At 37.5% G+C, this 27,896-nt stretch overlaps 1 protein-coding gene across 2 annotated transcripts in view; it reads left to right on the top strand.

The window, feature by feature from the left end:
- Positions 1-27,896, top strand: part of TTC28 (tetratricopeptide repeat domain 28) — a 616,681-nt gene that overhangs the window by 38,768 nt on the left and 550,017 nt on the right. For both annotated transcript variants that reach the window (XM_072723128.1, XM_072723127.1), the window contains exon 2: positions 585-863. In XM_072723128.1, coding sequence (XP_072579229.1) covers positions 585-863 — 279 coding nt within the window. The remainder of the gene's footprint in view (positions 1-584; positions 864-27,896) is intronic.

The following is a 27,896-nucleotide window of genomic DNA, read 5'->3' as shown; positions in this document are numbered from 1 at the left end:
TGTCTGTATGTATGTATATAATCTCTACACCTAATATGGAGCTCTATCTCAGGACCCTGAGATCGAGAGTCCCATGCTGTACCAACTGAGCCAGCTAGGTGCCCTCCCTTAGTATTAACTGTAAGTTACCAAGAAAAGCCCAAGTTTTCTTCTACATACATTCATTCATTCACACTCTCAATAAAAAAAATGTAAATATATATGTTTATAACCATATGTATAAATAAAAACAGGGACACCTGGGTGGCTCAGTGGTTGAACATTGCCTTCGGCTCAGGGCATGGTCCTGGAGTCCCGGGATCGAGTCCCACATTGGGCTCCCTGCAGGGAGCCTGCTTCTCCCTCTGTGTATGTCTCTGCCTCTCTCTCTCTCTGTGTTTCTCATGAATAAATAAATAAAATCTTAAAAAAATATATATGCATATGCATTCAAGGTACTATGTTAGGTGCTTCTTGGAAAGTTTCTTGTCTTTCAGGATACAAAAATTTTCTTTGTAAAGCAGTCTATGAAGAATGTCCCTGTTCTTTTGAAGTTCAGAGAAGGAAACCCTCTGGATTATCTGACAAAGTTTCTTTCTTTGTAGATTCCTCTCTTTGGTGCTAAGACTATTGGTCGGAGAAGTCCCGATGGACCAGTGTTGAGCAAAGCTGAATTTGTTGAGAAGGTTCGTCAGAGTAACCAGGCCTGTCATGATGGTGATTTTCACACAGCTATTGTTCTGTACAATGAAGCCCTGGCTGTTGACCCACAGAACTGCATCTTATACAGCAATAGATCTGCAGCCTATATGAAAATCCAGCAGTATGACAAGGCACTGGATGATGCAATCAAAGCTCGACTTCTCAATCCCAAATGGCCAAAGGTAGAAATATCATTTAATTTCATAGAATCATTTGTGCTGATTTCTTATTTTAATGTAACATTTAATTGAATTTGTAGTTATTAATATTTTAATAGTCTGTAAATCAGCAAAGTATAGAATGGCCTCATTAAGCTGGTACACTAGTTGAATGGCTTCCCCTTTTAATGCTTTGAAACTGTACTCTCCATATTCAAGTTTAATTATTTTCCTGTATGTTTGAAATTGGCTTTTTTTTCCCCACTAGTTCCTTAATAAGATACATGTTAGTCATTTGCATAGGTTTTGACATTTCCTTTTTGCACAGATGTTTATATGGGAATGGTTTCTTTTTTTTCTTGAAAAAAGTTGAAAATAATTAGTTTTAATATTCCTTGTCAATGACTACTTGTTTTCAGAATGATATTTAATTGGAGAAACAGTTTTTTCCCCCGAATACATCATTTTAATGATCTCTGTTCCCTTGAATGGTTTAAGGCTTGAATTATCTTTCTTTTGTATATACTTTGTTTCCAGTGTGCCTATTTACCATCTAACCCCCAGTCTATTTTAGAAAAAGTTTCCTAAGATGTAATGAAATGTTTGAGATATTTTTTTTACTGAACCACAAAAGCATTTGATCCCATTCGTGGCTTTCTGTTATGTTAACAAAAGTTAATGGATATTTGCTAGAGATTAAAAAAATATTTTTACTGTCTTATTAATGTCATAATCATATTAATTTATACTTTAACTCTGGTGGGTACTTTTGACCTCTTTCGGTGGTATTTCCAGTGTTGCTGCTGCTTCATGAATTTTTTAGTATTTTGTAATTCCTAAAAAGAGTTCTTTTATAACTATAATTATTGTAAACTAAACAAAATCTGTTTTAAAAAATTGTTATATGACACCATTTGGGAGTTAGAATGCAGTTATCAAAGGACAGACCCAGATTCAAGTTCTTTCTCTTTTACTAATAACAGTATGGCTTTTGGTAAATTTTTTAACCCCTCTGGGGTTAAGATAAATGGGATAATAATACTTCTCTTGTAAGGCTACTTAAGAGAGATAATTTGTTACTTGTACATGGTATGTGTTTGGTAAATAATAGCTATGATTGTGATATTTTTATTAAAGGTACAAATTAGTAAACTATTCCAGCAAGACTTAGCTAGTGTCTTCTCTTTTTCTTTTTCTTTTCCTTTTTTTAAATTAAACCTGTGGTTGATGCAGTGAGCCTGATAAATAGCTTAATTTTCAAATTAAGTATCTCCATTCCTTCTTTTTTTGGGTCTGGATATTTTATGTGCTTATGTTTGTGAATATTTTTAAAAATTCATTTATTTCAGAGAGAGAGAGAGAGAGAAGGAGAGAGAGAGAGAACACAGTGGGGAGGGGCAGAGGGAGAGGGAGAGTGAGAAAGAGTCTTACGTGTAGACTTCAGATATGGACCTTGATCCCATGACTTTGAAATCATGACCTGAGCTGAAACCACCAAGAATCGGTTTCTTAACCAGCTGCCACCTAGGCACTCTCTATTTTGAACACTGTAAAACTGTTTTTCTTTTTTCCTTTTTCTGTGTCATTCTCCTTCCTTTTGTTAACCTCTTGTGATTTAACACACAAAAAAATGATTTTAAAAGGTGCACTTTTATGATTATAGGTTAAAATGAACCTTTTAAGGTAACTTCTATCAAGTTTTAGTTTCTGATTTTTTCCCTGTATAGTAAGTGAAGATCTTTTGCTCTATCAGATAAATAAGAAAATAAAAACCCAATGTGATTTATAATAAAATTAATTTATAAAGAAATTTCTACTGCTGCATAGTTTTTTTCATTTCATAAAAACTTTATACTTATTTTTTCTAGGAATATACTCAGTATGTAAAAGAAGGCTCACTTGTACTCTTTTGCCTTAGAGATATGTCTTCAAATTTTACCAATTCATTTTTCTTTTCATTTTGGCTTTTCTAACTTTTTTATTATAATCATTTTGCTTTTTTGAAGTGTTTCTCTGAGATGTCAGTATTGTCTAGTTTAATGAGGGGAAGCATAAATTCCAATTTCTGTCTGTCTCTGTGGTAATTTTTTATGTAAACATCTAAGGGCTCCAGTGATTGGATAGAGTCTTTTATTTATGTCTATTTTGTCTTAATGAAAAATGATTTTGGTGTGATAAGGGCTGCAAAAGAGGTGTGAACAAAGCAATATGAAAGCTGCCCAAAAAGAATAAGCCAGTCTTATTACTAAATTATGATACTTATCTCTGTCTCTTAGCTGTTGTCCGTTTATGTTCATTTTTTTGGTGTCCTGTTTAAGACATACTTCTCTTACTCAGAGTTATAAAGTTTTTCTTAGGTTTTCTTCTAGGATTTTCATAGTTTTTTACCTTTAGGTTTATGATTCATTTGGGGTATGATATGAGGTAGAGGTCAAGATTTATTTATTTTTTTCAATACAGATAACCATGTTTCAGCAACATTTATTGAAAAGGCTATCCTTTCCCCATTGAACTACCTTTGGTACCTTTGCCACAAACCATTTGACTGGAAAAGTATGAGATTATTATTGGTTTCTGTTTTGTTCCATTGACCTATGCCCTAACCACACTGTCTTGATTACTAGCTTTATTGTATGTCTTGACATCAGATATTGTGAGTCTTCCATTTTTGTTCTTCTTTTTCTGGATTGTTTTTCTTTTCTTTTTATTTTTTTAAGGGATTTTATTTATTATTCATGAGAGACACACAGAGGGAGGCAGAGACATGGGCAGAGGGAGAAGCAGGCTCCTTTCAGGGAGCCTGATGTGGGACTCGATCCCCAGACTCAGGTGCTCAACCGCTGAGCCATCTAGGTGTCCCTGGATTGTATTTCTTATTCTCTCTGTATTTTTATGTAAGTTATAAAATCAGCTTATCAATTTATTCAGAAATCCTACTTGGAAATTAATGGGATTGCACTGAACTTTTAGAGAAATTTGGAGAAAATTGCCTTCTTAACATTGTTCAGTCTTCTAATCCATGAACATGGTATAGATGTCCATTTATTCAGTTTTCCTTTCATTTTCCATTGCAACTTTTTGTAGTTTTTAGTGTTCAGTTCTTGCACAATTAAAAAAATATTCCTAAGTATTTTGCTTTTTAAAAATACTTTATTTATTTTAGAGAGAGAGAGCACATGCCTGTGCATGTATGTGCATGGAGTAGGGGAAAGGTAGAGAGGGAAGGGCATAGGAGGAGGGAGAGGGACAAGCAGACTCTGTGGTGAGCACAGAGCCCAATGAAGGGCTCAATCTCATGACCCTGAGATCATAACCTAAGCAGAAACCAAGAATCAGATACTTAACTGACTATGCCACCCGGGTGCCCATAAGTATTTTGCTTTTTGATGCTATTATAGATTGATTTAAAATATTTTATTTTCCATTTTTTCATTGATAGTCTACAGAAATATATTTTTGTACTTTATGTCATGTTAACTGTGTTGAATTCACTTTTAAGTTCTAGTGGAGTTTTTGCAGATGCTTTAGGATCTTTTTGTACGTGATCATAAAATCTGTAAGTAATGACAGTTCTTTCTTTCTTTTGCATATGATTTTTATTTCTTTCTCTTGCTCCATTTTACTGGTTAGGATATCCAGTATGATTCTGAATAGAAATTGTGAAAGCAAACTTCTTTAGTCATTCCTGATCTCCATGGGAAAGCATTGAGCTTTTCATTGTTGAGGATGATGCCATTAATTTGGTGGAAGATATTCCTTTTAATTTCTATTATGACTGAGTGTTGAATCTTGTCAATTTTTCTTCATTTGTTGGAATCATAATTTTTTTTCTCAGTCTTTTAGTGTGGTGAATTAAATTGATTTTGTTTTTGGATGTTAGGCCAAACTTGCATTCACAGGATAAATACCACTCAGTCATTATGTCTTATTCTTTTTATGTATTGTTTGACATGATTAGCTATAATTTTTTTTAAAGATTTTATTTATTTATTCATGAGAGACATAGAGAGAGAGAGGCAAAGACACGGACAGAGGGAGAAGAAGGCTCCATGCAGGGAGCCTGATGTGGGACTCGATCCTGGGACCCCGGGGTCAAAACCTGAGCCGAAGGCAACCGCCCAACTGCTGAGCCACCCAGGTGTCCCATTCTACATTCTTTCTTGAATGTATTCCATATATATCTTATGCAATTTATTTCCACAGCCAGTATTACAGTCTAGGTTATTCTTGTTTCATTCTTATTTTGTTGTGAAATTTTTTTCTTTTTTCTTTTTTTTTGTTGTGAAAATTTTTATTGTAACAATGTTCTCATGAAAAACTTTCTGTTAAAAAAAAAAAAAAAAACAGGGATCCCTGGGTGGCGCAGCGGTTTGGCGCCTGCCTTTGGCCCGGGGCGCGATCCTGGAGACCCAGGATCGAATCCCACGTCAGGCTCCCGGTGCATGGAGCCTGCTTCTCCCTCTGCCTGTGTCTCTGCCTCTCTCTCTGCGACTATCATAAATAAAAAAATTAAAAACAAAACAAAACAAAACAAAACAAAAAAACAACTTTCTGTTGTTCCATGTTTCGAGTGACCTGATATTCAAGAGTGCACAAATGGTCACATTTGCACCTTTATTTCTTGCTACTGTGCTGACAAATATACTCTTCTTGTTGATCCAGTCTTTTCCTTTTTCTTCTTCCTTCCTGTTTATGCCAAACTCTGTGCCTGGAGTTTTCTTCCTTACTCCCAGTATTATTTGGCTAAGTAGGTCTAGTTCAATTCTCACCTTTCCCTGAAAGCTACGTTGAGCTTCTGTGAATATAACATTCATTGTCTACTGCTCATTTCAATTAATTATTTATATTTTTTAAAAAAGATTTTATTTATTAATTCATGAGAGACAGAGAGAGAGAGAGAGAGAGACAGAGACACAGGCAGAGGGAGAAGCAGGCTCCCTGCAGGGAGCCCCATGCGGGACTGGATCCTGGGATTTCAGGATCACACTCCGGCTGAAGGCAGGCGCTAAACCACTAAGCCACCCAGGGATCCCCCTAAAAACATTTTATAAGTGCATTGGAGCATAAAATGATATTTTTTAAGCTAGATAATCTTTGTGATTTTTTAAAGGATTTTATTTATTTATTTATGAGAGACACAGATCGAGAGGCAGAGACACAGGCAGAGGGAGAAGCAGGTCCTCATGGGGAGCCTGATGCAGGACTTGATCCTGGCTTCTGGGATCATGCCCTCAGCCAAAGGCAAACACTCAACCGCTGAGCCACCCAGGCATCCCTAAGCTAGATAATCTTAATATGTGCCTTTATTACACACTTTTGGGAGTATGTATGTTTTTTATAATTTAAATTTTTTTAGTAAGAAATTTATTTATGGAATGTTTCTGCATGCTAGGCAATTGTTTTTTTTCTTTTTTAAGATATATTTATTTTGGGGGCTCCTGGGTGGCTCAGTTGGGTAAGGGTCTGTCTTTGGCTCAGGTCATGGTCCTGGGATCGAGCCCTATGTCAGGTTTCCTGCTCAGTGGGGAGTCTGCTTCTCCCTTTCCCTCAGCAGCTCCACCTGCTTGTGCTCTCTCTCTCTCTCATAAATAAATAAAAATTATTTATTTATTTATTCATGAGAGACACAGAGAGAGAGGCAGAGACACAGAGGGAGAAGCAGGCTCCCCATGGGAAGCCTGATGTGGGACTCAGTTCTAGGACCCCAGGATCACAACCTGAGCCAAGGGCAGATGCACAACCACTCAACCACCCAGGCACCCAAAATAAAAAATAAAAAAAAATATATTTATTTATTTTTGAGAGAGAGTGTGTGTGGCGTGCAGGGAGGGGCAGGGAGAGGGAGAGAATCTCAAACAGACTCCCTGCAGAGTCCAACAGACCATCCATCCCTGAATGGTCTCTTCATTATTGAAAGTGGGATATGAAGTATCCAGTTACTGTGGTTCAGTTTTCTTTCTTTTAATTTTTTTTTTAATTTTTCTTTATTTATGATAGGCACACAGTGAGAGAGGGAGAGAGAGAGAGGCAGAGACACAGGCAGAGGGAGAAGCAGGCTCCATGCACCGGGAGCCTGACGTGGGATTTGATCCCGGGTCTCCAGGATCGCGCCCTGGGCCAAAGGCAGGCGCCAAACCCCTGCGCCACCCAGGGATCCCTCTTTCTTTCTTTCTTTTTTTTTTTTTTAATTTATGATAGTCACACAGAGAGAGAGAGAGAGAGAGAGAGGCAGAGACACAGGCAGAGGGAGAAGCAGGCTCCATGCACCGGGAGCCCGATGTGGGATTCGATCCCGGGTCTCCAGGATCGCGCCCTGGGCCAAAGGCAGGCGCCGAACCGCTGCGCCACCCAGGGATCCCCCCTCTTTCTTTCTTTTAAAAAAAATTACTTATATTTTTTAGTAATGTCTACACCCAACATGGAGCTCAAACTCATGGCCCCAAGGTCAAGAGCTACTTGCTCTTCTGACCCAGCCAGGCAGTCCCAGTAGTTGAAATCAATCTTTCTTTCTTTCTCTCTTTCTCAATCTCTCTCTCTCTTCTTTCTCTCTCTCTTCTTTCTCTCTCTCTTCTTTCTTTCTTTCTTTCTTTCTTTCTTTCTTTCTTTCTTTCTTCTTTCTTTCTTTCTTTCTTTCTTTCTTTCTTTCTTTCTCTCTCTCTCTCTCTTTCTTTCTCTTTCTTTATTTATCTCTCTCTCCTTTCTGAGGTTTTATTTATTTGACAGAGAGCACAAGTTGGTGGAGCAGTGGGCAGAGGCAGAGGGAATAGCAGGTTCCCTGCTGAGCAAAGAGCCCAATGCAGGAATCAATTCCAGGACCCTGGGATCATGACCTGAGCCAAAGGAAGATGCTTAATTGACAGAGCCATGCAGGTGCCCCTGCAATGGTTGAATTTTATGTCCAATTCTGTCAGTTTTTGCTTCATGTATCTTAGAGGTTTTGTTTTTGGATATTTATATTTTTATGATTATTATATCTTCCTGGGAGACTAATCTTTTTATAATTACAGAATATCCTACTTTTTCTTTAGTAATAATTTTGGTCCTAAAATCTATTTTGTGGGGCAGCCCAGGTGGCTCAGCGGTTTAGCGCTGCCTTCAGCCCAGGACGTGGCCCTGGAGACCCGGGATCCAGTCCCATGTCGGGCTCCCTGCATGGAGCCTGCTTTTCCCTCTGCCTGTGTCTCTGCCTCTCTCTCTCTCTCTCTGTGTGTGTCTCTCATGAATAAATAAATAAAATCTTAAAATAAATAAATAAATAAATAAAATCTCTTTTGTGTGATATTAATATAGCCTTTCCCTCTCTTGGCTATTATTTGCATATATCTTTTTCCATACTTTCCTTTTCAACCTAACTTGAAACTAAAGTGTCTTATAGACAGCATAAATAAATAAATCCATTTTTCCAATCTTTTTCCTATGATTGTAGTGTCCCAAAATAAGTCCCTTTATATTTAATTTAATGTAACTGCTGATAAGTTACGACTTTTGCTTATCTTTCTGCTGCTTGTTTTTTATGTCTTTTTTCTGTCTTTGTTATTTTTCTATATACCTTTTTCTATTTTTTATGTTATTTTTATTATTTTTAAAAAATATTTAATTTATTTATTCATGAGAGACACACAAAGTGGCAGAGACACAGGCAGAGGGAGAAGCAAGCTCCATGCAGGGAGCCTGATGTGAGATTCAATCCTGGGACCCCGGGGTCACGCCCCAAGCCAAAGGCAGGTGCTCAACCGCTGAACCATCCAGGCATCTCATCTTTTATATGTTAAATAAATGTTTTCTAGTGTACCATTTATATTACTTTGTTTCTTTTACTATATATTTTTTAGTTATTTTTTTGGTGGTTGCCCTAGAGATGATAATTAACATCTAAATATATATCAATTTAATTTAATTTTTATTTTTACTATTTATTTATTTATTTATTTATTTATTTTTATAGAATTTTATTTACTTATTCATGAGAGACACACACAGAGAGAGAGGCAGAGACACAGGCAGAGGGAGAAGTAGGCTCCATGCAGGGAGCCTGATGTGGGAGTCTATCCTGGATCCTGGGATCATGCCCTGATCTGAAGGTAGATGCTCAACCACTGAGCCATCCAGGCATCTCTGTTTTTCCATTTTTTAAAAGTTTTATTTAAGTGATCTCTACACCCCCTGTGTGGCTCAAACTCACAGCCCCAAGATCAAGAGTTGCATGCTCTTTTGACTGAGCCAGCCAGAAGCCTTTCATTGTTTTTTTTTTTTTGTTTAAGATTCTATTTATTTATTCATGAGAAATACAGAGAGGGAGAGAGAGAGGCAGACCACAGGCAGAAGGAGAAGCAGGCTCCAGGCAGAGAGCCTGACACAAGACTCGATCCTGGATCTCCAGGATCATGCCCTGGGCTGCAGGCGGTGCTAAACTGCTGTGCCACCGGGGCTGCCCGCCAGAAGCCTTTCAACATAATGGTATGCAAAAACTTTGCTCCAATATAGCTCCATTCCTTTATCTTTTGTGCTATTCATGTCATACAAATTACATCTTTCTACATTATAAGCCCATCAGCATAGTTTTTTTTTCTTAAGATTTTTATTTATTTATTTATTTATGATAGACAGAGAAAGAGAGAGAGGGGGGCAGAGACACAGGCAGAAGGAGAAGCAGGCTCCATGCCGGAAGCCCGACGCCATCAGCATAGTTTTATAATTACTTCTTAATGCCGCTATCTTTTAAATCATATAAGTTGTTTTTCATTATTGATAGTCTCTGTTTGGTGAGACATTTTCCTTTAGTTGTTAGGACATGGTTTTCTCTGCTACTTTGAACATGTTTATAGTAGCTGATTTATAGTCTTTGCCTAGTAAGTTCAATCTTAGGATTTCTTCAGGGACATTTTCTATCACCTGCTTTTTTTGCAGTATGTGAGTCATACTTACCTGTTTATTTCTAGGTGTCATCATTTTTCGTTGAATACTGAACATTTTAAGTAATATGGCAGTTTTGAAAATCAGATTCTTCCCTTCCCATCCCTTGACTGGATTTATTGTTGCTTTTGTTGTGCCTCTTTTGAGTTGCTTACTTCCCTCAACTAATTTTTTAAAGTCTGTATTCTTTGTCATATGCAGCCACTGAAATCTGCTCAGATAGCTTAGTGGCCAGCTACTAAAGGGACAGAGGGGGCAGCCCGGTGGCGCAGCGGTTTGGTGCCACCTGCAGCCTGGGGTGTGATCCTGGAGACAGGGGATCGAGTCCTACATTGGGCTCCCTGCATGGAGCCTGCTTCTCCCTCTACCTGTGTCTCTGCCTCTCTCTCTCTGTGGGTCTATGAATAAATAAATAAAATCTTAAAGAAAAATAAAATAAAATAAAGGGACAGAGGTTCCGTAAATGCCTTGAACCAATAAGTTTCCCCCTGTTTGTTGACAAGTTCCTTTGGGTGTGTTCTGCATATATTCAGTACTCTGGCAATTTACAACTCTTTATTAGCCTTTACTTCCTGCTTGTGTAGAACTTCAAGTTCATCCAGAGGTGAGACATGAGGACATTCCTGGATCTTCTTGGGCAGGTTTATGGTCCTATGCATTCCTAGATTCCCAAGAATGTTTGGAGTTTTTCAAAGCCCTCTAACTCTCCAGATTTTTAACTTTTTTCTTTAGCTTCTTGTATACTCACCTTATATTGCTACATCAGGCAGCTATGATGTTAGACAATTGCCACTGATTTTGTTTGACACATGTCCCTTCAAGAGGGCTGTTTGCACTAAGTTGTCTCTGAGCCAGGTCATAGAAAGTCCTGTGAATTGAGCTTTCTTCGGAAGTCACCAGCCAGGTCAAATAGTGATAATTTCTGGAGTTGGGGTGTTTAGAGATCTCCAAACCATTGGCTCCTGACCTTCTGGTGTTTGTAGGTATTGTTATCAAAGTTAAGAGTATATATGTATTACATTCACAGTAAATATTTATAATAAAGTTGGCTATCTTATATAATTCTTTTGCATAATTTTATTCTTGTTTTTAAGGAGGTGAGAATTTAGTCATTCAGAATCTTTTTGTAGACAGTTGGAATGGTAATCATGAAAGGGGATTTTTTAAAATTAAGAATATGACACCTTAAATTTAAATGAAACTATTATGCTATCATAAGTAAAATCCATCTCAGCCAGCTGTTACTTCTATTAATGTTAACAGGTTTCGTTACCAAAGCACATGGTTATTACCAATTTATCTTTGGGACTAAATGGTTTCTTCTTATTAATATAGGCTATTATTTTGCATGTCTTAAATATATGATTTTATGAGAAGCTTATTATTTGTATGCATTTGAAGCTATGTTATGGGTGCTTTGGGTTAATCTGTAAATTGTACATGCACACGTGATTTTTTAATTAAGAAGGTAATTCAACATTACTTCTGCAAAAATATCAAACTATAAAATTTTATATCCCTTATCCACTGCTCATTCCTTTTTTTTTTTTTTTTTAAGATTTTATTTGTTTATTCATGAGAGACACACAGAGAGAGGCAGAGACATAGGCAGAGGGAGAAGCAGGCTCCCTGCAGAGAGTGCAGTGTGGGACTTGATCCCAGGATCCCGGGATCATGACCTGAGCTGAAGGCAGATGCTCAACCACTGAGCCACCCAGGCACCGCACTGCTGATTCCATTCTCTGTCCCCCATTACAGTCCAGACTTCACTGTTTTTTTTTTTTTAATTTAATTTGAATATCTTTCAGACCTTTTTTTTTTTTTCTTTCAGACCTTTTGCAATACATCTATAGCTATGCAGAAATGAATACATATTCCCACATACTTTTTTTTTTTTTTTAAGTAGACTCCATTCCCAGCGTGGAGCCCAGTGCTAGCTCGGCTTGAACTAATGACCCTGAGATCAAGACCTGAGCTGAGATCAAGAGTTGAATGCCTAGCCAACTGAGCCATCCAGGGATGCCTACCTATATACTTTTTATTATTTTTTAATTAATTAATTATTTATTTATATTTAAAGATTTTATTTATTTATTCACGAGAGACACACAGAGAGAGGCAGAGATACAGGCAGAGGGAGAAGCAGGCTCCATGCAGGGAGCCTGATGTGGGACTTGAACCCCGGGTACCTAGGATCACGCCCTAAGCCAAAGGCAGATCACTGCTGAGCCATCCAGGCGTCCCTACCTATATACTTTTTAAATGTTATATTTGCTATGTGTTTATTTCTCTGTTAATTCATACACCTATTTTTAATAGCTATATAGTATTCCACAGTAGAAATATGCAAATTTAGTGTTTTTTATTTGATTTTATTTTTTAAAGTAAAGATAATCTATAAAAAGAGGTGAGGTAAAGGTGGTTTGAAAGTTTTTTTTTTTCTTGGATATATGTGTGAAGATGCAAAGTAGTCTCTGTTTCTTAGTTATTGAAGAAAGATTGCAAACAGACTACTGATGAAAGTACATTTTCTGGTTGCTACCATTTAATTGGTAGCTTTCTCTATTTGGTGTTGAAGTGAGTCTTAAACTCACTGGTCATTGTTTACTTATTTATGCATTTGGTTTTCATTTTATATTGTTGATTGGAGATGAAAAGTCAGTTTTTTACTGAGAGGAATTTTTGTCATAAATGTCAGCCTTTGGTAATGCTGAGTCTATAGCATCTCCTTGGGAACCATACTTTTGTGAGATAGAACCAACTACTTTAAGATGTGTTCTTCAGGAAGTCTGGCAAGAAGAGAAGTCTTGCTAGAAAGGAAATTCAGGAAATAGGAGCTCAATTATTTAAATTCTTCGATTTATCATAATTCATTTCAAGAATGTTTTAATGACAAAGTTATAAACATAAATAACAAGTTGTCTTCCAGCTCCCAGATGGTATATATTTATCACTAAGGAATGTAAATACATTGTTTGAAGTGAAATGAAAGTTTTGTCATTTATTCGTGACAGTTGATTAAACTGTAGATATACATTTTGTGGGTGATATTATTTAAAATGTCTTAGTACACTCAACCTTTAAAGGTTTCTGTTTGTTTTGGTTTCTGTAATAAAAGTTTGGTAGCAGGGATCCCTGGGTGGTGCAGTGGTTTAGCGCCTGCCTTTGGCCCAGGGCGTGATCCTGGAGACCTGGGATCAAATCCCACGTCAGGCTCCCGGTGCATGGAGCCTGCTTCTCCCTCTGCCTATGTCTCTGCCTCTCTCTCTTTCTCTCTGTGTGACTATCATAAATAAATAAAAATTTAAAAAAAAGTTTGGTAGGATTTTTTATGCTGATCAAGATAATAAACTATCCTAGGGGTTTGTTTTCTTTTTTTTTTTTAAGAGGTTTTATTTTTTTATTCGTGAGAGACACAGACAGAGGCAGAGACACAGGCAGAGGGAGAAGCAGGCTCCATGCAGAGAGCCTGACGTGGGACTCAATCCCAGGTTTCCAGGATCACATGCTGGGCTGAAGGCAGCGCTAAACTGCTGAGCCATGCAGGCTGCCCCCTTTAAAAAAAATTTTTTTTTTAAAGATTTTATTTATCCTGAGGGTTTTCATAGTCATTTCATAAAAATATTTTTCAGTAGTCTCAAAACAGTTTCAGTTTAGAAGTTATGGAAGCAATTCCAGAAGTAATGGCAAAGAAATAGTTTTTCCAAAAAATATTTTTAAATGATAAGATTGGTAGATGACCAATATATAAAAATCAATTTTTTTTTTGGACATTGAAGTATTACTACTACCAAAATGCTTTTTATATTTGTGTGAGTATAGCAACACTTAAAGTCATTGAATAAGTCTAGTCATTGTTTAAATGTAGTAATTTTTTTCTTACAAAATTGAATTTCGGATTCAGAAGTGTTGATTACACAGTTTCCGTTTTGACGAGGGATATGAAAAGTGTTATTTTTACACTATATTTTGAAAGACACCTTTAGGTAGCTTTCTAGAATATTTATATTGTTCCCTTAATTTGCATTCTCTAGAAGAAAGTACCTACTAACTTAATTTAAGGGAAGTTTTTTTTCTTGTTAACTGAAGTCCAGTGAGGCTTTTAAGAACTAAATTTATTATTGGAGCACCTGGGTGGCCCAGTTGGTTAAGTAACAGACTCTTGATTTTGGCTCAGGTTAATGATCTCAGGGTTGTGAGACTGAGCCCCCTGCAAGGCTCTGTGCTCAGTGGAGAGTTTGCTGGAGATTCTCTCTCCCTCTCCCTCTGACTCAGCATTACCTCAGGCTGACAGTATTCCTGTATATCCTTCATCTGGACCTTCCAGTTGTTCATTTTACCATATTTGGCTCGTAATTATCTATTACCTATTATTATTATTGTTATTTTCTGAGCCATTTGTTAGTAAGGTGTAGACATGATGTCTCATCCTCCCTAAATAGGTATATGTTGTGAACACTCTGATATATAACCATAATAAAACCATATAAAATCAAGGTGTTAACATTGATGCAATGCTGCTATCCAGTCCATTAGAGTCTATTCAAATTTCAGTGATTGCTTATCAATATTGTTTATAGACACCCTTTCCTTTCTGGTTCTAGATCATGTACCTGGCAAGAAATATATTAGGTGTTTAGTTCAGATAGACTCTAGTATCAGGGCTATACCATCTACTCATGTTACTAGTAATTTATTTGACTGACTGGATTTTGACCACTTGTGGGTTCCTGATCATTATTTCCTTTGATCACTAAAGTAATAGTAATATATATATATATATATATATATATATATATATATTTTAAGGATTTATTTATTTATTCATGAGAGACACAGACTGAGAGAGGCAGAGACAGAAGCATAGGGAGAAGCAGGCTCCCCACAGGGAGCCCAACGTAGGACTCGATCCCCGATCCTGGGATCATGACCTGAGCTGAAAGCAGGCACCCAACCACTGAGCCACCCAAGCATCCTAATCACTAAAGTAATATATTCCTAATCCTTCACTGTGGACTGTCATTCAACCCATACTACCTAACCTACAGTTCACTACTACTAGTCTGTACTTTTTTGCCTAATTGTCTTGATCCTAGCAGACAGTTCATCTCTCTCTCTCTTTTTTGTATCCTTAGTGTAATAACATATAAAGGATAACTAATATTTTTGTGATGGTGAGTACCATGCCAAGCCCTCATGTTGGCTACCTGTTCTCTATAGGAGTTAGGCACAATATAAAACTGTTGGCATTTAGAATAGTTTCATGTGTCACAGCCAGCATTATGACTATATAGGGCTGAGTAGAGCTATATACCTAGAATTCTGTGTGTGTTTGTGTTGCTGTGAATCTTGGGGTAGGCAGAATATGTTCTGGAATTATTTTGGATTATGCTTCTGCTCCTATGGAGCCTATAGGTTACGTAATCTTAGCCTGGTTGCCTCACATACAGAAACTCCTCAGTAGTTTATTTCTGAGAGAGTGAACTAATGGAATCAGAGCCTACCATTTGGGATTGGTTGGCAACTCCTTGAATAGATATTATAGAGAGAATATTCACTGCTTGAGAATTAAATAGCTGATATTAGTATGATATAGATTTGCATCAATTTCTAAAAGTTGGAGGTCTATTTCCTATAATGTTACTATGGTTCTAATCATTCAGTTGATGGATAAGCTTTAAAGATATTTGAAAATAGGCATTTTATGAGTTGGTCAGCTTCTAAATAGGTTCCCCAGGAGAATTTAGATTAAAAGGTGGCATAAATTTTTGATTAAAAGTCATAATTTTTCTTTATAAAAATATTAAATTTAGGTTAAAGTCAATTTAGATAGGGAGGGGGATCCCTGGGTGGCTAAGTGGTTTGGCGCCTGCCTTGGGCCCAGGGCGCGATCCTGGAGTCCTGCGTCATCGTTGGGCTCCTTGCATGGAGCCTGCTTCTCCCTCTGCCTGTGTCTCTGCCTCTCTCATTTTGTGTGTGTCATGAATAAATAAATAAAATCTGAAAAAAAAAAATTTAGGGAATTTGTTATCAGAGAAACAATGATTTGATTTCTGGATGATATATTGAGAAAGGGAAATATTTTCAGTGTAATTGACCTCTAGTGCATTCATGAATAATCTTTTATAAATCCATTTGACCGTGCATTAAAAATAGCTGCAAATTTTTGAGTAAAATGCAGCTTGGCTTTGGTTTTTATGAATCTTCCAGACTTGTGCGCCCTCTTGTGTTTAACTTAACACTTAACACTTAATCTATATTCTGTGGCTTTCAGTAGTTTGATAGGTTGGGTTGATACATATTCATTTTGTGAAGAGATTAAAAATTTACAAGTATAATGATAAATATTCAATGTGTATTACCCAACATTATTATTATAAGAGGAAATAATTTTAAGTGTTTCCCTGGCTCTGTTTCCTACATTAACTTTTACATAATATCAAATTTTATTATATTTAATTAATGCATTTATTGAAGTATATGTCATAGAACTTAAGTTATTTTGAAAAAGGCTTAGGAGGTTTAATTATACTATTATTTTTACATGAGAGTTTTGTGACTATTGTGAGCTACGTTAGGTGGTCAAGCTAATAATAGTGTTTGGCATGTTGGAGACCTTCAAGAAATATTTTTTTGGAAGGAAGAATGGAAGTATAACTGATGACTTGTATTTTCTTATTGACTTAAGGAATTGAAACTAATTGGATAATTGCTAACTTGTTATATTCTGAAGGATAATTTGTTACTCTGGTTACAAAGACACCTGGAAAACAAGTGACTTTGATCTTTGGGTCTATATTTAATTGGAGTGTAGGACATTTACACCTCATGGTACTTATAATCATTAAAATCTCAACCTGTAGCCTTCTCCTAATTGACATGGAACTAGGGCTCCCTTTATCTTGAGCCTTTATGGACTGTATTACTTTGATTTTGTGGATCTCTTTAGAATCAGATCAACTTTGGTGCAGGTTTATAAGCCATTGTGTCAAGTGATTATAGAAGTTAGCAAATAGTGTCATAAAAAAGCATTCTTTTACATGGGGGAGGAATTAAAAAGGTCATTATAAAGAATTTGTTACCAAAGGCTCAGAATTTGAGAATGCCTTGCCTGCCTACCAGATGATAATAAAACCCTCTTACATTTGATTTGTGTAGGCAATTAGAGGCTAAACTGGTACAATTTAGAGATGGAGGTAAAGCACCTTGTATGACTTTCTTGATTATAGTCTTAAATTTAATACAGCATCTTAAATTTTAAAGAGTGAGATGTAGGATTCTTCATGTAAATAATCCCACATATTTCTGTAAGTATACAGTGTCACAGAGAGGTAGATTTGTCTTGCTTTTAGTATTAATTTGTCCTATACATAATCTTGCCTGTGCTTATGCCCTTGTAATTTTCATTCAGCAAGGAGTTCATGGCAGTTTTGCAACTTACCAAATCGGTAAATTAAAAAAAAAACTAATTTTGGAAAATTTACTTACATATAGTGTATTTTTCTAAAGATTTGCTGTTCTGTATCATGAATAACCACACCCATAATCCTGCCCTACTTGTTCTTGTTATATTTAGTATGTAGATTGGTACTTTGATTTTTTTTTAAAGATTTTATTTATTCAGTAGAGACACACGGAGGGAGGAGGGGGGCAGAGAGAGAGAGAGAGAGAGAGAGGCAGAGACACAGGCAGAGGGAGAAGCAGGCTCCATGCAGGGAGCCCGATGCGGTACTAGATCCTGGGTCTTCGGGATCACCACCTGGGCCGAAGGCAGCGCTAAACGGCTGTGCCACCTGGGATGCTTGATATTTTGATCTTCTTTTAACTTTCATCTCACCATTAGCAGATTTAAGAGAACTCATTTTCTATGCACCAAATAGAGGAAATTTTGCTCTCTTTATATTCAGGATACTCTATAAACTATTTACAAGTATTTAGTAAATTGTTGCATACATAGCACCATGTCAACAATTCTTTGTTTATAAGGAATACATTATTTTGATTTATCTCTAGACAATTTATATATATGTAGAAGTGTTTATACCCTTAAGATTGTATTTATATTTATTATTTCAGCTTTTTCCTTGTTTCAACCCTATGAGGTCAGCATGGCAGGCATTATAATCCTGCTTTACAGAGATTGCAACTTGACTAAATGAATTGGTGTATGTGGAAGATCCTTGTAACATATAAGAGGCTAAAAATATAAGATAATTTTATTATTATTTATTAGGCCATTCTCAAATTTCAGTCTTTTTAAGTCCAGTATTTGTTCTCCCTATATATATGATGTGTTTTTCCATATAGGTAGATCATACCATATTGACTAGTTGCCATACTGCTGGTAGCCAGTAATTCTGCTTCTCCATAATAATTTTGTTAGTAATCACTATGGATTGGAAATAGTAGTGTGTGTATTACAATATAATTCTCATCACTTTGTCTGTGTTCCTTTCTATATAGTAGAAGCCATTCTTAGCCCTTCTATGATCCACATTTTGGTTTAGGAAACAGGGATGAAATTATGTTTAAATGAAAACAAACAGGAATATCTGGGTGGCTCAGTGGTTGACCATCTGCCTTTGGCTTGGGTCATGATCCCAGGATCCTGGGATCGAGTTCTGCATCGGGCCCCCTGCATGGAGCCTGCTTCTCCGTCTGCCTGTGTCTCTGACTCTCTCTCTGTCTCTCATAAATAAATAACTAAAATCTTTAAAACAAAACAAACTAATACCAACTAAAAAACTTGCATATAGGGTCAACTGTATGGCTCAGTTGGTAGAGTACATGACTCTTGATCTCAGGGTCATGAGTTGAAGCCCCATATTCGGTGTAGAGATTACTTAAAATATTGGGGTGCCTGGGTGGCTTAGTTGGTTATGCGTCTGCCTTCTGCTCAGGTCAGGATCTCAGGGTCTTGGGATTGAGCCTTGGTTCATGCTCCCTGCTCAGTCTCAAGTCTGCTTCTCCTTCTTCCTCTGCTCCTCTCCCTGCTTGCGTGTGTACTCTCTCTCTTAGATTAATAAATAAAATCTTAAAAAAATATATATATATATTTAAATATTTTATTTATTTATTCATGAGAGACAGAGAGAGAGAGACAGACAGACAAACAGACACAGGCAGAGGGAGAAGCAGGCTCCATGCAGGAAGCCCGACATGGGACTCGATCCCAGGTCTCCAGGATCACGCCCTGGGCTGAAGTCAGCGCTAAACCACTGAGCCACCGGGCTGCCCTTAAAAATATATTTAAAAAAAGCTTGCATACATAGTTTCTTTTAAAGGGGCTTGGGTACTATAATATTATCAGTTAAAAAACTGGGAGTGACATAGAAACACAAAATAGAATGGTGGTTGCCTGTGGCTAGAGGGAGGGGGAAACAGAGTTGTTCAGTGGTTATGGAACTTCAGATTTATTTATTTATTTATTTATTTATTTATTTATTTATTTATTCATTCATTCATTCATTCATTCATTCATAGAGACACAGAGACACAGAGAGAGAGAGGCAGAGACACAGGCAGAGGGAGAAGCGGGCTCCATGCAGGGAGCCCGACGTGGGACTCCATCCCCGGTCTCCAGGAGCACACCCTGGGCCGCAGGCGGCCCTAAACCGTTGCACCACTGGGGCTGCCCTGGAATTTTAGTTTTGCATGATGAAAAAAGTTCTAGAGATTCATTGCACAACAATGTGAATATATCCAACACTACTGAACTGTACACTTGAATATAGCTAAGACGGTAATTTTGTGTGATATGGTTTTTTTAACCACAATAAAAACACATGAAGTTAATGTATCACATGTTCAGGAGCCTACTACTTAGAATCGGCTAATGATAATATTTTCTCTGCAATGACTATTTGTAAAGTTAAATTTAACTGGATCTTGGTGTTATAGCTCGGTATTGGCCTTGAGGCTTCTTGAATTTCAGCACATTCATCATTTCAGGTGAAATATAAGCCCTTAATTTTTAAGCCTTTGCTGTATTTTGTTCAGTTAATATGGTGAGAAGTGTTCTTGCTACTAAGCGTATGTTACCTTTTTCATTCTGGTTTCTCTGGTAAGAGGAAGAGATTTATTATGTTTAATGAGACTTCCTACTCTCACTCAGGAACCTCCTCTCCAGATGTCTGTCTGGCACTCATCATGAACTGTTTAGCGATATCTTAGGCTTTGCAAAATTCATAAGTAATTAACATAAGATCCTAGTATAGTCATCTGTAATGTACAGTAGTTGATGCAAGAGCTTTTCAATTTCTTCCAGTAATGACTGTCAAAATCTCATTATTCTAACTTCTATTAAAATATTAGTAGACACTGCTGTTTTATCCTGTATCTGAAGATTTAATTATAAAATAACTTTTCACTAAAAAGTAATTTATTAAAACAGAAGGGCTCCTTAACCAATAGCATAGTAATTTTCCTTTCTCAATATTAATTTTCCTTTTAGTGGTCCCTAATACTCAAGTGCAGCAATTCAAATGGGCAGGTACATGTGGAGCCTTAAATAATTTCTCATCTCATTGAGAGTAATATTCTTATGGTCAGAAAAAGCCCTTATTTAGCTCCTGCCCACCTCTCTGATTTCATCTTTTATCCCTCACTCAATGGACCACTTTAATCACAGTCTTTTTTTTTTTTTTTTCCTGTTCCTTGAATATTTTCATTTTTTACCCTTTTTGGACCTTTTGCGCTTGCCACCTGGAATTGTCTTTTCCCCATACAGTTTTGACTGGTTGTTTCTTACATTCAGATATTAGCTTGAATATTACTGCCTAATCTAATGTAACTACTTATCCATCTCTAGTCACATTGCCCTCTTTAATTTTCTCTATAGCTGTTCTAGTACCTGATTATTTGTTTTCATTTTGGTCATCTGCCTTTGCCTCCTAGAATGTGTGTTTCATGAGAGTAGGGAGCTTGGCTCTCTTTTTTACCACCGTATCCCCCATGTCCAGAATAGTATCTGACTTGTTAATACTTAATAGTTGGACAAATTGCTGAGTAATTCATTGTTGTGGCTTCCTATGCTCTAGACACTGCAAAGTTCTGTGGAGGTACAGAGTTTAGTCACAGAGACTGGCAATTCAATAATTATAATGCAAAAATATTAAGCCTAATAGAGGGATCTGTAAAATGCTATGGGGCCACTGATAAAAGAGTAACTAATTTCTCCTAGAAGTAGGTCGTGGGGTATTAGAGATGAGTTAATGTATTAGTGCTTCATATTTCACATTAGATTATAATGTGGCACTTTGCTGATTACTTACTGACTAGTTCTTGAATTTCTAATACTTCACTTAACCTTGCTATTTACTTTTCTGTAAAAAGATGGTAGTGATATTGACCTCAAGAATGTTGTAAAGATTAATTGTTTAATGTTGGCTAAGTGCTTTGAAAATGCAAAATGCTGTATAAGCCCTGATGTTCTCAATCATATTAACAACCACTTTCTATAATTAAGTTTTATTATGTACTTTATTCCCAATTCAGATAGAAATAAATATGACACTGTGTTTTAAAAATAGATTATTTAGGAAAGGCCTACTTATTATTTGACATGTACTTTTTGCATTGTGTCTTTAGTAGAAAATAATATCTGTATTTTCTGTTTATACCAATGGTTTCTCAGAAGAGTAGTAATGTACTGTAGCCCCCAGGAGGCAGTACTATACCAGGAAGGTTTTGTGCTTAGGCCAAAGCAGTATGAGTCGTTAGTGTCTAGATTTAACATGTTGAGACTCCCTTTCTTATTGATAAGATAGTGAAGGTTTCAACAGATATTTTAATGTTCTGTTTCCCATAGTATTGTGTTATCTTGTGTTTAAGAATCTTTCCTTCCTCAGGGCAGCCCCGGTGGCTCAGCAGTTTAGTGCCGCCTTCAGCCCGGGGGTGATCCTGGAGACCTGGGATTGAGTCCCACGTCAGGCTCCCTGCATGGAGCCTGCTTCTCCCTCTGCCTGTGTCTCTGCCTCTCTCTCTCTCTCTCTCTCTCTCTCTCTGTATCTCATGAATAAATAAAAATAAAATCTTTAAAAAAAAAAAGAAATTTTCCTTCCTCAAAGAGGATCTTTCTATTTCAGTAAATATATCTAGGGATTATTATATACATGGGGTACCTCACTTTATACTATTATTATACTATCTATGCTGTATAATTGACCTTTGAACAATGCAGAAGTTAAGGTTGCTGGCCACTGTGCAATTAAAAATTGCATGTATAACTAAACTCCCCCGGAGCTTAACTGCTAATAGCCTGTTGATTGGAAGCCTTACCAATAACATAAACAGTTGACTGACACATATTTTGTATGTATTGTATGATGTATTCTTTTTTAAAGATTTATTTATTGGGACGCCTGGGTGGCTCAGCGGTTGAGCATCTGCCTTCAGCTCAGGTTGTGATCCTGGAGTCCTGGGATCAGGTCCCACATTGGGCTCCCCACACGGAGCCTGCTTCTCCCTCAGCCTATGTCTCTACCTCTCTCTCTGTGTCTCTCATGAATAAATAAATAAAATCTTAAAAAAAAAAAGATTTATTTATTTATTGGGGTGCCTAGGTGGCTCAGTTGGTTAAGTGTCTGCCTTTGGCTCAGGTCATGATCCCAGGGTTTTGAGATTGAGTTCTACATTGGGCTCACTGCTCAGCGGGGAACCTACTTCTCCCTCCCCCTCTCCCCCTGCTTGTGTTCTCTCTCCCTCTCTCTGGCAAATGAATAAGTAAATAAATAATTTAAAAAAATATTTTATTTTAGAGAGAGAAAAAGTACGAATGGGAGGGGCAGAGGGAGAGGGAGAGAGAAACCCAGGCAGACTCCACCCTGAGCACAGGGTGCTATAAAATAAAATAAAAATGTTATTAAGAAAATCATCAGGAAGAGAAAATACATTTATTTATGGTACTGTGCTTCAGAAAGTCTACATAGAGGTAGACGTGCACAGTTCAAATCCATGTTTTTTCAAGGTTCAACTGTGTTACAGATTTTTTTTGTAAAAGTTATGAATAGACTGGAATTTTAATAAATTGAATCTTACCTTAAATTTATTTTGGCATTGAGTTTCAACTTTTGTTTCAGCCCTAACATGCTAATGGATCAGTTGTACTTGAAACTCTTAGTTGTGGGGCAGCCCCGCTGGCTCAGCGGTTTAGCGCTGCCTTCCGCCCGGGGTGTGATCTTGGAGACCTGGGATCGAGTCCCGCGTCGGGCTCCCTGCATGGAGCCTGCTTTTCCCTCTGCCTGTGTCTCTGTCTCTCTCTCTCTGTGTCTCTCATGAATAAATAAATAAAATCTTAAAAACATAAAACAAAAAACTCTTAGTTATGGCTTGTAGCATAAGTGATTCTCAGATTAACAGCACTTGCCACTCCCCCCTCAGATTTTAGAGGGCTTTATGTTTCATTATCTACTTAAAGAATCCTACTTCAGAGAGTTAGAGTTAGCCATCTTCCAAGAATTAGGGTAGCAGCCATCAAAAAGAACATTATTCTTAGGGGTGCTTGGCTATTTCATTTGGTAGAACATGTAACTCTTGACCTCAGGGTTGTAGGTTCCAGCCTTACAGTGAGCGTAAGGATTACTTAAAAAAAGAGAGAGAGAGAGAGAGAGAGAGAGAGAGAGAGAGAGAGAGAATATTATTTTAAATATTTTATCCCTGGGATCCCTGGGTGGCGCAGCAGTTTGGCGCCTGCCTTTGGCCCAGGGCACGCTCCGGGAGACCCTGGATCGAATCCCACGTCGGGCTCCCAGTGCATGGAGCCTGCTTCTCCCTCTGCCTGTGTCTCTGCCTCTCTCTCTCTCTCTCTCTCTCTCTCTCTGTGTGTGACTAAATAAATAAAAATTAAAAAAAAAATAAATATTTTATCCCTGCATCCCACTTATCCTTACGGTTTTGGTTTCTTTTTTAAAAATATTTTATTTATTTATTTGACAGAGAGAGAGAGAGTCAGAGGGAGAGGGAGAGGGAGAAGTAGGCTCCCCGCTGAGCAGGGAGCCTGATGTGGGGCTCAATCCCAGAATCTTGGGACCATGACTTGAACTGAAGGCAGACGGCTAAATGCCTGAGCCACCCAGGTGCCCTGCCTTATGGGTTTTTTATATTAACATATCAGTAGTGTTTTCTTTTTTTTTTTTTTTTCAATGTTTTCTAAAGTGTAGAAATTTTAAAGATTTTTTTTTTTAACAGTGAAGCAGTTAGGCATTTGTAGGTTCTTCTTGGGGGCCCCTCTGTGTGCTCTCATGATGTCCTACCCTTATCCCTGCCCTAAGTACTGACTTATCACACTGTATTGTAACTGCCAGTCTATCTGTGTTTCTGGACTGTGAGCTTCTTTTTTTTTTTTTTTTTTTTAATTTATTTTTTGATAGTCACAGAGAGAGAGAGAGAGAGAAAGAGAGAGAGAGAGAGGCAGAGACACAGGCAGAGGGAGAAGCAGGCTCCATGCACCAGGAGCCTGATGTGGGATTCAATCCCGGGTCTCCAGGATCACGCCCTGGGCCAAAGGCAGGCGCCAAACCGCTGCGCCACCCAGGGATCCCGGACTGTGAGCTTCTTGAGAGCTGGAACATTGTCTTGTTCACTTATGTTCTCCAAGGAAATTTTAGTGCCTGACACATAGTAAGTGCTCAACAAATACTGTAAATGAATGCTGTATTTATTAGACATGAAGTTTAAATAAATATATAATAAATATATATAATTTAAATAAATATAATTAGTGCAGAAAAAGAAAGATGCCGTTTACAAAGGTTTTTTGTTATAGAAGGTATTTAGGAGTTTTAGACAATACAGTGCATTGGTAAAATTTTAGGAAATTCTCAATGAGAGTACTGATTTCAGAGCATCCTAAAAGTACCAATGGACACTTAACACTGTTTTTTTTTTTTTTCCTAAAGATTTTATTTATTTATTCATGAGAGACACAGAGACATAGGCAGAGGGAGAAGCAGGTTCTCTGCAGGGAAACCAATGTGGGACTTGACCTCAGGGTCACATTCTGAGTCAAAGGCAGGTGCTCAAACACACTGATCCATCCAGGTGTCCTTAAAATTTTTTAAAAAATATTTTATTTATTTGAGAGAGAGAGAAAGCAAGAGACAGAGCAGGAGTGGAGAGGGCAGGGCAGAGGGAGAAGTGGGGCTCAATCTCAGGACCCTGAGGTCATGACAAAGGCAGACACCCAACCAACTGAGCCACCCAGGCAGTCCATAAGGTACAGTTCTCTTGTTCAGTTCTAGAGATATAGTCTTTGGCTAAAGCTTGATTGACTGTATTTTCACCTACTTATATACCTTCATTACTAATATCTGTACTAAAAACTGCCCAGCTTTATGTCACATAGGCTGTTTTTTGTACTTTTTGTTTTATGTTATCCAGAACATGAGGAAATGCTTTTAAATATTTGAACTTTAGCATAAGACTTCCTACTGTAATTATTAATTTAGTTGTTTGGGACTCACTAATAGGTAAGTAGAAGGAATATATTTTTCTTCTGTTGTAATTTATAAGAATTGAGAAAGAACTTAAAAAAATTCTATTGGGGGCACCTGGATGACTTAGCTGGTTAAGTATTGGACTCATGATTTTTGGCTCAGGTCATGATCTCAGGGTCCTGAGATCAAGCTCTGAGTTGGGCTCCAGGCTCAGCAGGGAGTCTGCTTGGGATTCTTTCTCTCCCTCTCCCTTTGTTCCTTACCCTACTCATGTGCATGTACTTGCTTTCTTTCTCTCTCAAATAAATAATCGTTAAAAACCCCCAACTATTCAGTTTTTAAAGGTACCTAGAAACACTGAATTCTTTGGAAGAGGGATGTTACCAGGTGGTAATGGCTTTGGTACCAGAATATAGGGAAAATATTCTAATGCTTCATTTTCCCAGGTTCCCAGACTGTTTATTTGAGGTTGAAAGGTCCAGTAAACTGGTAAGTTATATAATTTTCAATTTGCTTTTAAACATTTTATTTTTAAGTATTCTGTACACCTGGGGCTCCTAGGTGGCTCAGTTGGTTAAATGTCTGCCTGCAGCTCAGATCGTGATCTCAGGATCCTGGAATCAAGCCCCATGTTGGGCTCTGTGCTTGGCAGGGAGCCTGCTACTGCTTCTCCCTCTGTCGTCTACCAGTCTGCCTGCTTGTGCGCGCTCTCTCTCTCTGTCAAATGAATGAATGAATGAATACATACATACATACATACCTTTAAAAAATATGTATCTAATCAAGTATTCTCTACAACCAATGTGGAGCTTGGATTTATAACCCTGAGATCCAGAGTTGCATGCTATACCTAGTGAGGCAGCTAGGCACCCCTAAAATCCTCAATTTATTGTAATTCCTAGATTATACTTCTGACTGGTCACCTACTTTCAGAGAATAAACATTGGAATTATAATTTTCTTTCTTTCTTTCTTTCTTTCTTTCTTTCTTTCTTTCTTTCTTTCTTTCTTTCTTTTTTTATTATAATTTTCACAGTAAGGTATAAAAAAAAAGCTATGGGACACCTGGGTGGCTCAGCAGTTGAGTATCTGCCTTCAGCTCAGGGTGTGATCCTGGGATCTGGGATCCAGGCATGCACTGGGCTCCCCGTAGGGAGCCTGCTTCTTCCTCTGCCTGTGTTTCAGCCTCTCTCTCTCTCTCTCTCTCTCTGTCTCTGGTGAATAAATAAATAAATCTAAAAAAAGGCTTTAATTCTCTTTGGGGATAAGAACTAAGATTAGGTTATTAGCAATTAAAAAATAATGCTAGAAACTAAATGGTCTTTAAAATTCATTTTGTCCTTAACGTTTTAGGCACAGCATCGATGGCTCTCATCAGGAATACCAGCACTTTATCTGTGCCTTAATTACAGCACCGTGGACTTTTCTTTTTTGTGTCTGTGTCATTTAAGAGTAGTTAAATATGACAATGAATGAGTGAATAAGGAAAGTTCTTCCAAACTTGAGAACTCTTGATCAATAGATCTTTTCCCTGTAAGTACAAAATTTTATTGCTGAGAAGTCATTCTTCCCATCCTATGCCACTTCTCCTTGCAGCTCAGAGGTTTGAGCAGGGACCATAGAAAAAAATTCTGAGTCTGGGGGGCCCATAGGGGCCTAGAACAATAATTATATGGGAATATAGCTTTTAAAATTACTTCATTTTTGAAAAGGTGCACATGCTTATATATGAATTTCAAGAAGCTTCAAAAGGGCATATAGTAAAAAATAAGTTTTCCTTCCTTTCCTGTACTCTAGGCATTCAGTTTTCCTCTCCACAGGCAATTGCTGTAACTAGGCTGTTTCTGTCCTTTCCAGGGTATTTGACAAATGGATAAATCTCTCAATATATAAAATAATCTTTATGATCTCTATCTATATATGATTAGATACATCTCTCTCTCTCTTTCTCTACCTAATCTATATCTATGTGATTGCTAAAATAGTTTGGCATTGGTAAATAAAATGGAATATATTAGGAATGATTTGGGAGTTAAAGCTTATATGAAGGCTAGAAGAACTGGTGGAGTGAATGTCAGGGGAGTCACCTTAGAAAGTCAGGAAAGCTTCTGCTGGAAGGTCAGGGAAGCAGACACTGAAGACCTCCAGGCTTCTTGAAAGCTGACTGGGAAATTGCTGTAATTATCAAGCATCTTTGAGGATGCTTCTGTCATGTGTCTTGGGTTACAACAATAAATAAGTGATTCTCAAGCAAAAGCTGCTGTATCACAAAGCTACTATGAATCTGACATCTGCTTCCAGCCACCCCCAAAGAATAATGGCTTCTCCCTTTCCAGATCTCATGTGCTTTCCTTTCACTGGCAAAATCTGACCCAGATCTATATAGGGAAGGGGTTTCTGGGAATATAGAGATGTCTTAAAAGAGCAGATGGTTGTCCTAAGTAACCCAGACAGTGGCCAATAGATTTCAGCCCAGAAGAAGTGCTGTGTTCCAAATGGGACTATGATTTTTACCTGTACTTTAAGAAAGGGCTTGGAGGTTTTTGATAAAAGATAATATAAACATAGTAATTAGGGGCACCTGGGTGGCTCAGTGGTTGAGTGTTTGCCTTTGGCTTAGATTGTCATCCTGGGATCCTGGGATTGAGTCCTGCATCAGGCTCCCCAGGGGGAGCCTGCTTCTTCCTCTGCCCATGTCTCTGCCTCTCTCT

This window comes from Vulpes vulpes, chromosome 10 (genome assembly GCF_048418805.1).
Source record: "Vulpes vulpes isolate BD-2025 chromosome 10, VulVul3, whole genome shotgun sequence".
NCBI classification, from domain to species: domain Eukaryota; kingdom Metazoa; phylum Chordata; class Mammalia; order Carnivora; family Canidae; genus Vulpes; species Vulpes vulpes.
The sequence above is the reverse complement of the archived record's forward strand: the minus strand, read 5'-3'. Positions and strand labels throughout refer to the sequence as shown.